Below are 15,875 nucleotides of genomic sequence, written 5' to 3'. Positions count from 1 at the left end.
CTTTTGCAATGCACCACTCAAATGGACTGGACAAACTGCTCATAGCTGGAAAAAAAATGTAACTGAATACTGGTGAAACATGGCAGGAAACAAACTAAAGTGGCAAATATTGTTTATTAAGTCTAATTGGCAGGTGAATTCTAAGGTTGTGTTTTGATTGATACCTGTTGGTGCAATTATTATTCTGTCAGTGTAAACCAGTTGTTTTTTCTTTGACACAAACTGCAGAACAGCCTGCTGTCAGGATTAGTACACAGAAACATCAGGTCTTGCTAAAATAGGAAAAGCTCAGATGTAAATAGTATCATTGGCTTCTTCTTATTAAGTGTTGCAGTAAACCACGTGAGTAAGAAAGCACAATAGCTATGGAAGTGGCTCATCTAAATGGCTGCCATTGCTCCGTTTATTAATTACCTGCTTTAGCAAGTCAAACTGTCAGCAGTGAGAAAGGTCAGCAAGCGTGCAATATGAGTTAGACATTTCCTTTGAGACAGTAGACCACACAGACTTCTTAATTATACTTTTCCCAGCTAAGCCTGTTAATAAGTATGTAGCATGGAATTGGGACACAGCTGATGGGCCTAATTTCACATGAAAACCACTTGCAAGAATGGCGTGTCCACACAAAATCTACAGACCTCCAGTAAAAGCTCCTCCTTGTGCCTCTAAGGTATGTTTCACATTATCCTGACACCAAGTTATTGTTTTCTCTTGCTGGCTTTTGCTTTCTCTGCTTTACTAAACCTCTGCTCAGGTTGACGATGGGCAGACGTCACCAGAAACACCTTCATAATAAGTGGTTCTAGTATGATTTTCCTCACGTGGACTGGCGTAACCATATTCCACAGGCCAGTCGATAGTGACGACAGCGACAAGAGCTGTTCTTAAATAAGAAATAAATGCAGAATTTAATTTAGCTGCTTCCATTTCAGGGTCATGACACATTCATTGTGCTCCAGTCACCACAATTTACACACTAGCTTTTCTCATGTGACATACCTACAAGCCTACTGGGCTTCCTTTAAAATGCAGCGAGTTCATGATTACATCACTTTGTGTGGTGACAATGTGTGAATACAATCAATTGTTCTCCCTTGATCAAAAGACTCAAGTATTTTTAACACCAAGTCTCACAAACTTGAACCTCTTTCAGGTCTTCATCTGTGCACTTCAACTTTATTTTGTAAATCTAAACCTGTTAACAAACTTCCCTCTGCTCAGCATAAAAAGAATTATGCAAAAAACACAGACACAGGTTGTATTTTGATTTTCTTTATTGTACAGAAAGAGACAGTGAAATCTACTGAGGCTGCTGTCCTCTGCCGCGTCCGAAGCCACCCCTCTGCAACACAAAGGTTTCGTCAGTCCATCGGTCAACGTAGAGCTCAACAAAAGAACAAACTTTTAAAGCTGCACCACACAAACTAAATTTAGCTTCCTGACATTCCTGATGGAAACCCGTGTATATAACCGCACCCTCAACCTAACAATGTTGCAGCAAGGACTGTTTTTAATTAACTGCTCTAGAAAACATTCCTCATTTGCTATAACTGAGAACAAGAAAACCTAGAAATTGCTTTTGTGGCCGCTGCATTTTGCAAAAACACACACATAAAACAAAAGGAAAAGCACTTACGAACTGGAACTCCGTGGCAGCTCCAGCACCAGCCTCTGCTTTCTTGTCAGCACCAGCTGAAGGAGAAGTTATGAATAAACAAGTCAGTCAATCATTTTCATATATTTGTCTTCCATTATATTACTAGTTTACAATACAAAAACACAACATCATTTTCTTTATTCAAATATCAGAATGGCAATAAGCTGACTGTAAGTACATACATTTTAAAGATATTCAGTTCATGTTTCTAGCAGTAAACTGGACCATTTAAGAACCAAAAAGCTGAGAATATGTTGCATTTTCCACTACTGTTGCTGAAACCATTTAAAGCTCCAATTAAAACTTTAGTTTACACTGCAGAATTTCCTCTGGAATATACATATTTGTATTACTGACATGTTTTCTTGGCCCGGGCTCCAATCACTGCACTTTCCCATTTTGTTTTCCAGAATGAACTGTCGCTACTTCACAGAGAATTTTTAATGCATTATACCATCTTAAAAATTAACCTAATGAGCTGGAGTCACCGTTTCTATCTGCCTCATTTAATGCCTTCATGCAGCTCATTAAACTTAACAGCGCCAAGATCACATAAGCAACTCAGCCAATAATGTGAGCGGAATAGTTAGTGCTATACATACGGGGTGCAGCAGATCGCCTGTATGCATCTCTGTCTGCCTCTCCACGGGTAAGGCGGGCGGGCCTCTCTCCTTCCATTCCTGCAGAGAACAAGACAAAACATTCAGTTCACGTTCTACTACAGTTGTTTTGCTTTAGAAAAGGATTAAATAAGAAGAAATCCAATATGCTTTAAAGTCAACGTTGTTCAGCTTTAATGCTACGAGTTATCGCTGAATACAGTATGCTAGAAAAGCTGTAAGTGTTTATAAAGCTTTGGCCTCAGGGGCTCCTGTTTGAGATTATTCATGGCAAACAAAGAAATGTGCACCCTTTAAGAAAAAAAAAACATTATCCAAATATGCACTGCTGTAGCAGACAATCATTTTATCTCGCTGGTAACTGTAGCACAGCATTGTCTGTGGGGTGGAGATGGAGATCCCTGTTTGTTAACAGAGCATAGAATGATATTCATTATCAGCAGTGTTAAATGGACCCACAGCTAAGCTTAACTTTAAAACTCAGAAGTCCAGTGAACAATCTCAAACATCTCTGTGCACAAGGAAGGTAGAAATGTGGTGAGAGGCATATATAGAATGTTTCCTTCTGCAACCCAGATAGCTGGACAACTAAAAAAAACATACATAACAGGTTTTACTAGAGGCTGGATTTGCAAATTATTAGTATTTTTTATAACTACACTGGAGTTAATGATTATCTTGAACAACTAAAACTAAATGTTGCAACACTGAGCCACAGCTGCAGCCTTTTTACTCCATCATGTTAAGCTCTTTGGAATGCTTCCACTCAGCAACTTCACATCAACAGCAAATGGCTTTTGTTCCTCTGATGCCACAATTTACAGTCCACAGTTAATCTGTTGTCATTTGAAAGCTAATATCTATAGACACATTAACACATTCGTATACTAGTGCCACTTCCGTAAGAGTAACAACTGGGCAGCAGTTCAGGCATTTCAGCTGCTGGTATTCTGCATATTGTGGCACTGGCTCAAGGAAAAAGCATTAAAAATTCTTGCTAAAACACATTTTGAGTGTCTTACCCTTGGGCCTGGGCCTTCCGGTCTCAGGGCGGGTCTGGCGGCGCAGGGTGGCGGGCACAATCTCAGGGGGAAGGTGGAGGAAGTCTCTCAGGTACTGGATACCCTCATTGGTGAGGTACCAGTAAAAATGACGCCAGGCAAATTGCTCCTTGACATACCCACAGGACTTCAGAGACTGAAAGAAAAGGACACACACCGTCACTTCACACGCCAAGTACTGTGATAGATCAGTACAAAATCCACTTGATGTCAGTAGATACCACATACTAAGTATCCTTTAAGGCTTTTCTTTAAAAAAAAAAAAAAAACATTTGTCACGTCCTGATTTAAATCCAGAAAACATAACCTCTCTCTCTGATGTGCAAAGCAAGACAATTGAATTCACATGGCAGGTAAGAATATAAAGGGATGACAGCAAAGCAAAGTATCCCAGTGGAAACAAGTTTTAACAGTAGAATTAACATGAGGATTTTATTTTTCAAACTTGTGTCATTTTAGGTTTTGTTGTGCAAATGTAAAGAGTTTAAGTTTGCCAGTGTGCTTAAATTAGTCCACTAAAGAAGTTGCTCTCCACATTTTTTGCTGGGGCACTTCATCATGCCCTGTTCAAATCAAATCAAATCGAAAGGGTAACAGCGATGGAAAACAATTCCCCAACTCGTAAAGTACAAGTGTTCTTATCCTGAGCCAACTGAAAGTGACTGTATGAATACAGCCTTACTTACATTTCACATGCATCGTATTTACTATGTCAGACTATATCCATTACATTACCACTGATTTACCTTGGAGGATGGTATATGCAAGAGGTCTGTACTTCATCACATCAAAGGATAAAAACTTAAATCAGCTCAGCACTAGAATCTCATAACCTCCACATGTCAACAGTAATCATATTTTGTGCTGGTCTGTCACAGGTAAGAGATGCTCCAGAAAATGCTCTGAACTATAGAGTGGTCATCCGTACAACTGAGAAGCCATGGCCAATTGCTTCAACCAAAAGACGTGACAAATATTGAGGGACTTTTCGGATAAACTGCAGGTTGTTGCTCTTGTTATGTTTATGTGATATATGGCATTATAAATGTGCTATCCATGTAAAAGACATAGTGGAATTCTCTCAACTTCTGGACATGGTGGTGTTGATTCTTGAGATGCAGGTCTTTATACTGCAGTGTTAAATGAGGTCACAGCGAGTACAAATGGGACAGAAGCAAAAAAAAAAAACTGCTTGGAATTCAGGGGGTTAGCTCTGCTATTTCTAAACAGCAGTTTTGCTACTGAAGAACACGTATGGTTCCGCTAATATTACTATGATAACTTTGTATGACATGACTGGCCAGTATTTTGGAGAGTACTGGCCGTATCCTCGTCATCAACAGATGGACGGGCTACATTTCGTAACAGCTCAGTCTGTTAAAAACTTAACTTTACTCCTCCAGTTTCTCACCTGCATCGCTTTCATCACATGAAGGTTGGGCACATTCTTGTCAGCAAGCTCCGGATGCTTGGCCAAGTGGACGTCTTTCTTGGCCACCATGACTCCCTCCTTGAAGAGGAGCTCATAGATAGCAATGCGGTTCTTCTTGGGCATCAGCATCTGCGTTCAGAGACGAGAAGTTCATCAGTTTCCAGCAACAGGGACAGCATACCGCAGTCTCCATGATAGCAATGCTAACAAGCTAGCTAGCATGCTAAGCTACAGCTACTGATGTAAAATAAGGCAGCAGGAAGCCCGTCACCAAAGGCTTTATTAATCTAGTACACTGCCGTTGTTTTTTAATGCTCATATTACTAGCGAGAGCATTTTAGAGACATTTAAGCTGAAGAAAGCAGCCCGCGTCAAAGGAGAAAAATGGCAGCCGTTCGAGAACATCAGAGCCGGGGTTACATCTCCCCTTCTAAGCCCAATATCGACGATTTTAAAGCGTTTAAGGCTGAAATACGGTTAGTTTTCACATTTTGACTTCAATAACAATCTATCATTAAACTCTATTTTTGTATAGAGGGTCAGATGTTGAAGATATATTTGGATTACTTCGCCGGGTCTCACTTTACCTTTCCACTTGTTCAGGAACCGGAGCTGGAAGGAACGACTGTCGTTGATCAGGAAGAGGTAAAGTCTCGGTGCCGCCCGGCGGAGAGCGTCGCCCCCTGCTGGTGTGGAGAGGAAACACAACATCGACAATGAGCTACTACAGAGGTAGTAGATTTAAATTATTATTATTAGTAATAGTATTAGTAGTAGTAGTAGAAGTAGTAGTATTTTTTATTATTATGTGCAATTGCTTAGTCAGGTTAATTTTTATCAACCCATTTGGGAGAGTTTCATCAATTTCATCGAGAAGTGTTACAAAAATATGAAGCCACTGATGGAATGTGTTGTAATCAGTGTATTCAAATCCATTTACTCTAGCACTGTACTTACTTACAAACTTGAGATACTTTACAGCATACATTTGATTTTTCTTTATACTTCTGCTTCACTGCAGTTAAGGGGAATTTATTGCACTTTTTTACTCTGTCAAATATACAGTAATATTGTTTCTGTTAGTTTACAGATAATCAAAATAATAACAACAAAAACAACAATAATGATAATAATGTATAATGCACTTTTCAAAATCCAAATTATGAAAGACAGCAAAGTAAAACAGACAAAAGTCATTATCAGATTTTTTTTTTTTTTTTTTAAAAGACAAAAACATAATGGGATGCTTATTAAAAAAATAATTAATTAAAGAACTAAAGTACAGATCAAAGGAAAATAAAACTCAAATTTAGGAAGGTCTCTTCAATAAAAAAAGACTTTAAAAAGACCACTGACTCAGTTGATTTCGTCAGGGGGATCATTCCAGAGCCTCGGGCCCTGACAGTTTGGTTCCCTTTAGTTTCTCACTGAGCCCTTGGAACAGACAATAGGCCAGTGCCTCAGGATCCTACAGTATATAAAGTGCATAAAGTACTAAAAGGTCAAGGATATAACTACTAGAAACAGGTACTGAAGGGCTGTAAGAGTAATCAGTAAATATTTAGATCTATCTGTCATAAAGCAAGTTAAGTTAAGAGACTAAAACAGGAACGATGTGATTGGTTTTCTGGATTACATACAAAACATATGATGAACATATAAAATATGATGCTCTTACTAGCCCCACTTCCATTAACTATTACAGGTAAATGTACATCAGTGCATCTGTAATAACAATATCATTTTATTTATTTAGATCTCCATTAGCTACTGGACTGTACGAGCAGCTACTGTTCCCCATTAATATTTTAACAACACTTTAATAACAGAAATACATCCACACACATCCATCACGTTCATGCAACACAAAACGAATCAATACATAACACAACTGCAAATACACACATTAAGGTTGTACCACCTCACAAACGCAATAGCTCCAGTACTGTAAATGAGAAAAGAAATCACTTCACAACACTTCCTCGGAATACAACCAAAACTAACTATAATGATAAAAAAATTTAGTTTTCATAATTAGGATTCACATAAAAGCTATGAAACCAAGTATGATAAAATAACAACACAAACTGGAAGTTGTCTGTACAAATTATTGTTTCTGTTTATTAGTAAAAAATAAATAAATTTAAAAAAATGATGCTTTAACTTCATCAATTAGTTACCAAGATTATTGATTAAAAAAAAACATTCTGATCAGTTTACAGAAGAATAAACTGATGTTAATGCACAATATTGTATTTTTCATAATAATTGTCAAAGAAATGACTAGTCAATGTATAATAAGACTAGGAATACTAAACCTTATTTCTCCAGTACCTTTTAAAACAGCAGTTACAATGTGCTTTACAAAATGAAAAAATATACAAAGCTTTGGAAGACAACAATACAATTTTTTTAAAAGGCAAAAAAAAAAAAAAACGGAAAAATGTACCAAATACTTTTATGTACGGGCGGACTTTTAAAAGCTTTTTGAACTGAGGAACCGACTCAGCCACTCTGACTGCAAGTGGGAGCTTGTTTCACAGCATTTGTGGCTAAAACAGCAAAAGCATGATTCCTCCCTTTGTTGTAAGTCCCGACTGTGGGACTTATAACAGTAACTGATTCGCAGATCTCAGGAGTTGAGGTGCAGAATAAAGTTTTGAGAGTTCAGAGATGTTGAGTGGAGCCAGACCGTGTAGTTATTTAATAGTAGAATTTTAAACTGAATTATGTAAAATATTCTGTACTGTAATTGATTAGACATAAAATATACCGTGTACACTGTATAAAAAGACATATAACCTTTTTTTTTTCTCACTGTCTGACATTAAATCAGACTAACCTTTTACTCTTTTATTTTTTTTAGGATTACCAAAATTATTTCTATTTGCCAAATGCCAGAATGACAAGAGAGAGATTTTTTTTATTGCTTTCTTCAAAGTCAGAAGTTTACATACGTTTCCTTAGTATTTGGTAGCATTGCCTTTAAATTGTATGACTTGGGTCAAACGTTTTGGGTTTCCTTCCATAAGCTTCTCACAGTAGTTTACTGGAATGTTGTCCCATTCCTGCTGACAGAACTGGTGTAACTGAGTCAGGTTCTTAAGCTGCCTTGCTCCACACACCTTTTCAGCTCTGCCCACAAATTTTCTATGGGATCGAGATCAGGGCTTTGTGATGGCCACTCCAAAACACTGACTTTGTTGTCCTTAAGTCACTGTGTAACTAATTTAGCGGTATGCTGAGGGTCATTGTCCATTTAGAAGACCCATTTGCACCCAGGCTTTAACTGGCTGATGTCTTGAGACGTTACATCAATATTTCTACACAATATTATTTCCTCAGATGCCATCTATTTTGTGAAGTGCACCCTCCTGCAGCAAAACACCCTACAACATGTTGGGATGGTGTTCTAAGGCTTGCACACTATCCCCTTTTTCTTCCTCCAAATGTAGCGATGGCCATTATGGCCAAACAGTTACATTTTAGACCACTTCTTCAGACCACAGGACATGTCTCCAAAAGTTAAGGTCTTTGTCCCTGTGTGCATTTGCAAACTATAATCTGGCTTTTTTATGTTGCTTTTGGAGTAATGTCTTCTTCCTCTCTGAGTAGCCTTTCAGTCCATGTCGGTACAGGACTTGTTTCATTGTGAATACGCAGCATCTTCACAAGGTCTTTTGTTCTGGGGTTGATATGCATATTTCAAGAAAAACACTTCATCTCTGGGACACAGAACCCGTCTCCTTCCTGAGCACTATGATGGCTGGACATTCCCATGGTGTTAATGCTTGTGTATAATTGTTTGCACAGATGAACGTGGAACCAGACTTGTGGAGGTCCACAATTCTCTTCCTGATATCTTGACTGATTCTTTTAGATTTTCCCATGTTGTCACAAAAGGAAGCAGTGTGTTTGAGGTGTGCCTTAAAATACATCCACAGGTGTTCCTCCAATTAACTCAAATGTTGTCAATTAACATACAGTATCAAAAGCTTCCAAAGCCATGACATCATCATCTGGGCTTTCCCAAATAGTTTGAAGGCTTAGTAATCTTAATGTATGTAAACTTCTGACTTTGAAATGAATGAAAAATACTTTATTTATCCCAGAAGAGAAATTCAATAAGAAAGTAATAATAATAAAAAAAATCTTTAAAAAAAAAGTCCCTCTCAATATTCTGGCATTTAGCAAATAGAACTAATTTTGGTTATCCTGACTGACCTAAAACAGGAAAAGTTTAGTCTGACACACACACACACACACACACAAATATATATATATATATATATATATATATATACACACACACACACATGCATGCATGCATACATATATATGTATATGTGTGTGTGTGTGTATATATATATAGGAGATTTGTAAAGCAAAAAATGAAAAAGTGGCAATTTACTAATTACACAGATTTTGTATTTTACTTTGAAGTACATATTCCTGGAGAGTTTAAGAAATCTTTTGTTAATTTTGTCTTTTAATGATAGCAATGTACTCTGAGTTTTTTTTTTTATCTCTCATTTATTTTCTTATACCTAATTCTACTCTTCTTAACTTTAGTCAATATTATTGTTTTTGCATTTAATTGTTTCTGTACTGTAAGGTTCAGAAATGTTCAGCTCTTGAAACTATGTAAAAGATTGTAACTTTGTTTTGAAATTATTGTATAACGTGGCTGTATTATTGCTTGTAGTAGCAGCAGTAGCAGCAGTAGTGTATTGTGTCTGGATTTGTGTGCAAAAGCTTTACTTGCGTCATTCACCTTTCAGCACATATTTTGAAGGCGCTTCCGGTCCAGCTGCTCACTTATGGTAACTTGACTTCCGCTCCCGGACCCTCCCCCCATCTGGAGGCTCCTTTTACAGACTCGGTTACCGGCGTTACAACGGAGCCAGTTCCCGCTGATGAACACCATGATTACATATTAAGACGTTCACAGGAGCTGGATTAAAATTTCACTCAGGTATGTTATTCTTTTATTTATTTATTTTTTTAATTTAGCTGCGAGTCAGTTATGAACAGCTGCATCAGGTTTGTTGTTGAAGAAGAAGCTTCATTTATATCAAATACTGCTGCACCGCTACATCAGCTGTCGGTGAGAGGAGGCAGCCACTGATAACCTTACTGTGAGTAAATGTAAGAGTCCATAGATTTAAAAGTTCTGTTTTTATTTACAGCATCCTCCCTGTTTTCCTAAAAAATCTGCAGTTTGTGCAGAAGCTGTGAGTTGAAGCTCTGCCAGGCTGCACTCCTGCTCCATGACACTCGTTCCTCATAAAAATGAACCAAGCTCCACTTACAGTTTGATATAAGAGAATGTGTTGAGCTGATCATTTGATGGAGTTCCTGTGCAGAACATGCAGTGCTGATCAGAGCCCCAGCAGCAGCAGCAGCAGCAGCAGGCTGTGCAGGCTGCAGCAGAGGGCAGGGAGGGACGTCTGAAGTAAAAAGCTGGTCTCTGGGGAGAGCCTGTGCTTCCTCCACACCAGCCATTTCTTTGATTTATCGTTGGACAGAGCAGCTGGTGGTTGATCAGGTCAGAGCTGCTGACCTCCGACCGAGCAGAGACTCTCATCTCTGAGCGACTCTGTCCACGGTTCTGAACTCTGATCGCTGATGTGCGTAAGTACAGCAGGCTGCCGGCCACTGTGCATCTGTAATTCATGGAAAAGGTTGTGTAAGACCTGCAGCAAAACTTTATTCCTTATGCATCAATTTCATATGCAGACTTCAAAAAATATACATGAAAGGGCAATTTGCACAATCAAGTCCAGTGTATGTGTCATGAGAAGTGCTGTGAGAACATTTGTACAATGTCTCTTAAGTTTGAGATTTGGACAGTTCACCAGAGCAGTTCACTTTAGAAATGATGAAGTTGTTACAGGAAGCCTGTGATACAAACAGCAGCCCCTGTGGGAAAAAAATCATCGACTTTTCTGTCTTGTTAACACGTCCATGTGTTGTTTGTTATATACCAGAAGAAACATCAACATTGAACTAAACATGCTTAAACATTTCCACTTTGAAACTGGGGTTTAAAGATTGTCGTCTCATGAATACGTATTCACACTCTTGAGATTTTGTGTATCACAAACATAGTGGACCAATCCTGTCAGTTTGCAGGATGTGGTATTGTTCTTCATAAGTTTCCAGATCCAACACATATGACTGAAATACACCAATAATACAACTTGCTACTGTGCAAAGTAGTTTTAGTGTTTGAGTCTAAGGTGAGCTGGTGTGCTCCAGCTGCAGCGAACCGAGATGGAGACTTCATAGATGTAACAGTGTAGAGTTACATTAAAGGAATATTAAGACACAAAGAGATAGTTTTCATGGAAAAAGGCTTCTAAATGTGTGACTTTGATACATAGAGATACATTTTCTGGGGTTTGATCACTGACTGCAGAGGGCCTTTAAAGACGTAGTAAACACCAGATCAGTCAGGTTAACAAAAACACAGAACCCTACATCTTTGTTGTGTGGCCTGTACCTTGAACAGACAGAACTGGTTCATGCCTCACTGGAAGGCAGGGTGAGGAGCGGGCTGTAATGGGGTCACCATGGATGCCTTCCAGTGTTTCCAGGAAGCCATTTACAGTGGTGTGCTCAGTTGTTTGAATGAAAACAAACAGTTGTGTAACAAACACACGAAGGACCAATAATGGGTTGGGCCGCAACCTAATTCAGTGCGAGAAAGATTGTGATGTAGTGTACCTGGAGCTTAACGTTCAGGATATTTCTCTCTCTCCTGCTGCTTTGATTTTCAACCTTTTTTTCCAGCTCGGGGGAGGTGAATTTGTTGGTCACTGTCTGCATCTGTCTACACCAAGACTGTAATTTTCCACTTATCGTATATTGGGGAAAGCAGATTGGCACCATGAGCACATATGTTTCAGGCCGAGCCTCCTTTTTCTGTATAGCGTTGGAGAAAAGTTAATTTCATGACTTTTACTCGTCATTCTCATGAGTTGTAACAGGCCTGGTTGATGAATCAGTCGACCACTGTGTTAACAATTCATTAATCATTCAAATCCTTTATTAAGCAAAAATCGCACATAATTGTCCGTTCCAACGTCTCAAATATAAAAATCTGATGCTTTCTCTGTTCTGTTGTTTTTAATTGTGCACATTTGGATTCAACACTCTCACGTTGGACAAAATACACAATGTGAAGACATCAGGATCTGGGAAATTGTGATTTGTTTTTTGCTTGTTTTTTGACATTTACACATTCATTTTGTCAAAGTGTTTCAGTCCATCCAGTGGAATATTCACTGAAGCTCAACAGCAGTTGTAAAATGATGATTATTTTCACTCAGTGCAGTCACAGAATACAGGTTTAGTTGGCCTGTAATGCTTTGTTTTGTAATAAAGAAATCACCTCCACCTATTTCTAGTCACCAACCTGCCATAACAAGGCTTAACCACTGCTCCACTCTAACAAGGGATCGTTTTAAAGCTGAGAATCCACCGCGTGCGACTGAATTGTTTTCACCGTGAACCACAGAAGGAAAACTAATTTTTAGTGTTTGATTTCATGGAAATATCTGAGCTGTGTGTCAGTTAAAGAAAGAGGCCAGAGTGGATTTGTGTGCCTCTTTTAAAGTGCTTTTATTTGAGTGCATAATTGGATTAATTCATGTGACAAATTAGAGACACTCATTTGATTTGCAGCGTTCGGTTCGACTCCTCTCTTTTTTGTTGGAGGGATGACAGATGAAGTGTCATTGCTAATGTAATTAATTAGACTAAACCCTGAGTCGTCTTTCTCTCCGTCCCTCTTACGGATACGGTATTCCCAGCGGGCACAGGCGCAACTGTTTGCTTCCAATTTTCATTTGTAGTTACAAGCTTGGCATGTCACATCTGGTGCTCACAGTCTCTGCCCTTGTTAGATGATTGAAAGGAAACCAATTGAACCTGCTTATTCTTTTCTATTAGTCCCTTTAGCCTTTGTAACCGAGGATACGGCTTCAGACATTCTGAGCTTTTTTTTTTTGTCTATGTCTGGCTTTGGATCGATGCAATTAAAATTTTCATTTCATCTCATTTGCTCTGAGAATTACAGCAACATTAAATAGGTTGTAATTGCTTATGCGCTGCTCTCCTGCAAAGGAGGATGAGAGGGTTTGGCGCATTTATTTTGGAAAATGACTGCATGAATGATATATATACGGACAAACACTCAAGCCGTTTTGAGGGGTTTTTTATGGCTAAATGGAAAGGGTCCTCTTAAAGCTTCCTCTATACATACTCAGCGCGCAGGCCTGCAGGCTGGATGGCTTTGCCTTCGCCTGTGTGAGGTAATTGGAGCCTGAGATAGGATCCTCACAGGGGATCATGGGAGAAAGGCAGGCTGTGTTTCCTTAAAGGCCCAGGGTCTGCAGCCGCCGTCGTTTTTATCTGGCTGATGTCACACATGAAGAGATTCAGGGGTTTTGACTTGTAACAGTATGGGATGGAGAGGGGGGTTACCTTAACTTGGAAAAATGGCAGACATTAAATGGCAGGGCATAAACATAAAGACTTGTGTTACTTTATCATGCAGCAGAGGAGCAATTTCAACATGTGATAACAGTCGTGTAAAGTACTGTTTCTAGCAAAAATGCTCAGTAATCTGTTTTGCATGTGTTTGTTCCGCCGCCTGCCTCGGTGGGGGAAATGTTATTCATAGCTTTGTGTTGTTTTTCTCACACAACTGAAGCAGCCACTGAAAATGACAAGACGTGTAAGCAGCGGAAAACATTTCCCAGGGTCAGCAGAGCAGGTTGTGGAGTTGTGCATGGTGTGAACTTACTAATCATGTGGTTTGAGCAATTGTTTCAATCACTGATAAATGTGCTGATTCATTTTTTTCATGAATCCATTAATTGACACAAAATGTGAGAAAATAGTGAAAAATTATCCTCATTATCACAAGTTGATGCCCAAAACGTTGCCAAATGCCTCAGTGATTCTTATTCCAACTAACTGATTTATCTACAGATGTATCAGGGTAACAAATGTCCAGCGTCTGTCTAGCTGTAGAAATCTGTTCTGGTTTGAAGGTGACAGAATTCACCCAAAAATTAAAGCTGATTTAGCAAATTAGTCGTGAAACACAAATCGACTGTATTTATGTCCAGGGCTGTTGTATTATTTACAGGTATAAGCTGCTTTGTAACTATCCTCCCAAACACTGATTATGTCTATAGTGTCAGACTCTGAATCAGCAGAATCTAAGCAGCAGACTGCACAGTGCCGATCAGCAGTAAACACAGTCCAGGCGTACGGCTCTTTTGACTTTTAAATGTCAAATAAACATCTCAGATATCTCTTTCATTCATTCAGATCATGAAAATTAAAGCTGATAACTAAACTAATCTATGACACTTTGGATAATCAATAGTGTAATGTATTTTTTTCTGGTGAAAAATGACCAAAAACTACCTCTTTCTGGCTACTTTTGTTTGTCTATAGGGAGTCTTGGCATAGGCTGCTATATTCTAACACTTAATGAGACAGCTTAGAATATGAACCTAGAGCAGAATCAATAGTTGATCGTCTTCTGAAACCTATCAAACAACTTTTTTTTAATGATTCATTGTTGTTTTTAAGCAAAAAAGAGAACATTTCAGAGTTACAGATGCTGAAAAGTTGCTGCTTTTTGCTATTTGATTGGAATTTCTTAGGTTTCAAATGTGCTACAGGCTGCATAAATAATGGAGAAAGGCCCAAGATGAATCAATGAATTAAAGGCAAATTGGCAGATTGATCGATATTAATATAATTTGCAGCCCTAATTAAAACAGTCTCTATCCGCAGGATCAAGGCCTCCCAAGAGGTTCCAAGATAAATCTAAAAGACTGAAATACACATTTTTTAAACACAGAAGTTATTTTTTTCAGACTTTTCCCTCTAATTCTAATTCATTTGCTCCTTTTTTTGAGAAATACAATATATTTGAACCCTTTAGGGCTTTAAAAAGTCTTGAAATCAAGCAATCTGAGACGGGAAAAAAATCTAACTGAAGTCCCAGAGCTGCGATGAGGACAAGCAGATGCTGCTTTGTTTTAAGGAGGAGGCACGAGATAAAAATCACTGTTGCATGGAAGCAGGATTGCTCATGAGACATTTTTAGACTTGTTTTACGCAAGTCAGCCTTGTAGTGTGCACCAGCGAGAGCTTCATTGAGCAAATGCAGGGGGATAAGTCGGTGCGAATCAAGCGACGCATGTGTTTCCGCTTTCCAGAGCGTATTAAGTGGGTGCAAACCTCGGCGGTGTCTCTGTTGTAGATGGTACATTACAAAAGCCTTGTCACAGCTTAAGAGGAACAAGGGGAGGCTATTAGAGGTTGTTGGCTGGAGGTTGGTTTTTCTCCTGAGAGGCTTCAGAGCATCAGATTTATAGTGTTGGTGGAGTGCTTTGGAGCAGAGCGAGAAGGAAGCAGGAGAGTTTGATGTTGTCATAGTGACTGTGCTCTGTATATGTTTACTGGCGTACACATAGAATCGTATGGATTATATCGCTGCAACTAACACTTTCACAATTGGTTCAATTGTCGATTCTTTTTCCTAAGTAAGGATTTAGACAATATCTGCAAACAATCACAGTCACACATCACAAGTCCCAGAGTCCAGCACGGTTACCCCAAACTTACTATTGTGTCCAACCAACTTTCCAAAATAACTAAATTATTATAGCACATGAAACAGAAAACATTTTCAGCCACTAATAGATGAGTTTGCGCTGTTTAATTAGATCCTCTTTCCATCCACATCACCTTAAAAGCTGAGTTTCAGACTTTCGATCCCCCAGGTGAGCTCCGTCTGTTAATGAACATCATGTGATGTGGTCAAAGGTCAAGAGCAGCTCAGAAATGGACCTTAAGGTCAGATTCCAAGGCCAAGAGTGAACTTTCAACTCAGATTGTGAAAGCTGCTGTCAAAATTGTTGGACTTCAACCAACACTTATTGTCATTGTGGATTATTCTGCTGATTGTTTTCCCAGTTTATTGATTGTTCTGTTATAACATTTTGACAAATTTAAAAATAATTTTGATCTCTCAGAGCTTAAAGTAACATCTTTAGATATCTCATTTTATCTTA

General features: G+C 38.7%; 1 protein-coding gene across 1 annotated transcript; it reads right to left on the bottom strand.

Annotated features, from left to right (window-relative positions):
* Positions 1 to 1,256: 1,256 nt before the first annotated feature.
* rps10 (ribosomal protein S10) lies at positions 1,257 to 5,428 on the bottom strand. The gene is made up of 6 exons (XM_008279628.1): positions 5,358 to 5,428; positions 4,750 to 4,899; positions 3,300 to 3,474; positions 2,260 to 2,337; positions 1,637 to 1,692; positions 1,257 to 1,342 (listed from the first exon to the last, which is right to left on the bottom strand). The coding sequence occupies exons 2-6, from the start codon at positions 4,897 to 4,899 to the stop codon at positions 1,301 to 1,303; spliced, it is 501 nt and encodes a 166-aa protein (XP_008277850.1). The 5' UTR covers positions 5,358 to 5,428; the 3' UTR covers positions 1,257 to 1,300.
* Between the last annotated feature and the right edge of the window lie 10,447 nt (positions 5,429 to 15,875).

Source organism: Stegastes partitus, unplaced genomic scaffold (genome assembly GCF_000690725.1).
Source record: "Stegastes partitus isolate 25-593 unplaced genomic scaffold, Stegastes_partitus-1.0.2 Scaffold5, whole genome shotgun sequence".
NCBI lineage: Eukaryota > Metazoa > Chordata > Actinopteri > Pomacentridae > Stegastes > Stegastes partitus.
The sequence above is the reverse complement of the archived record's forward strand: the minus strand, read 5'-3'. Positions and strand labels throughout refer to the sequence as shown.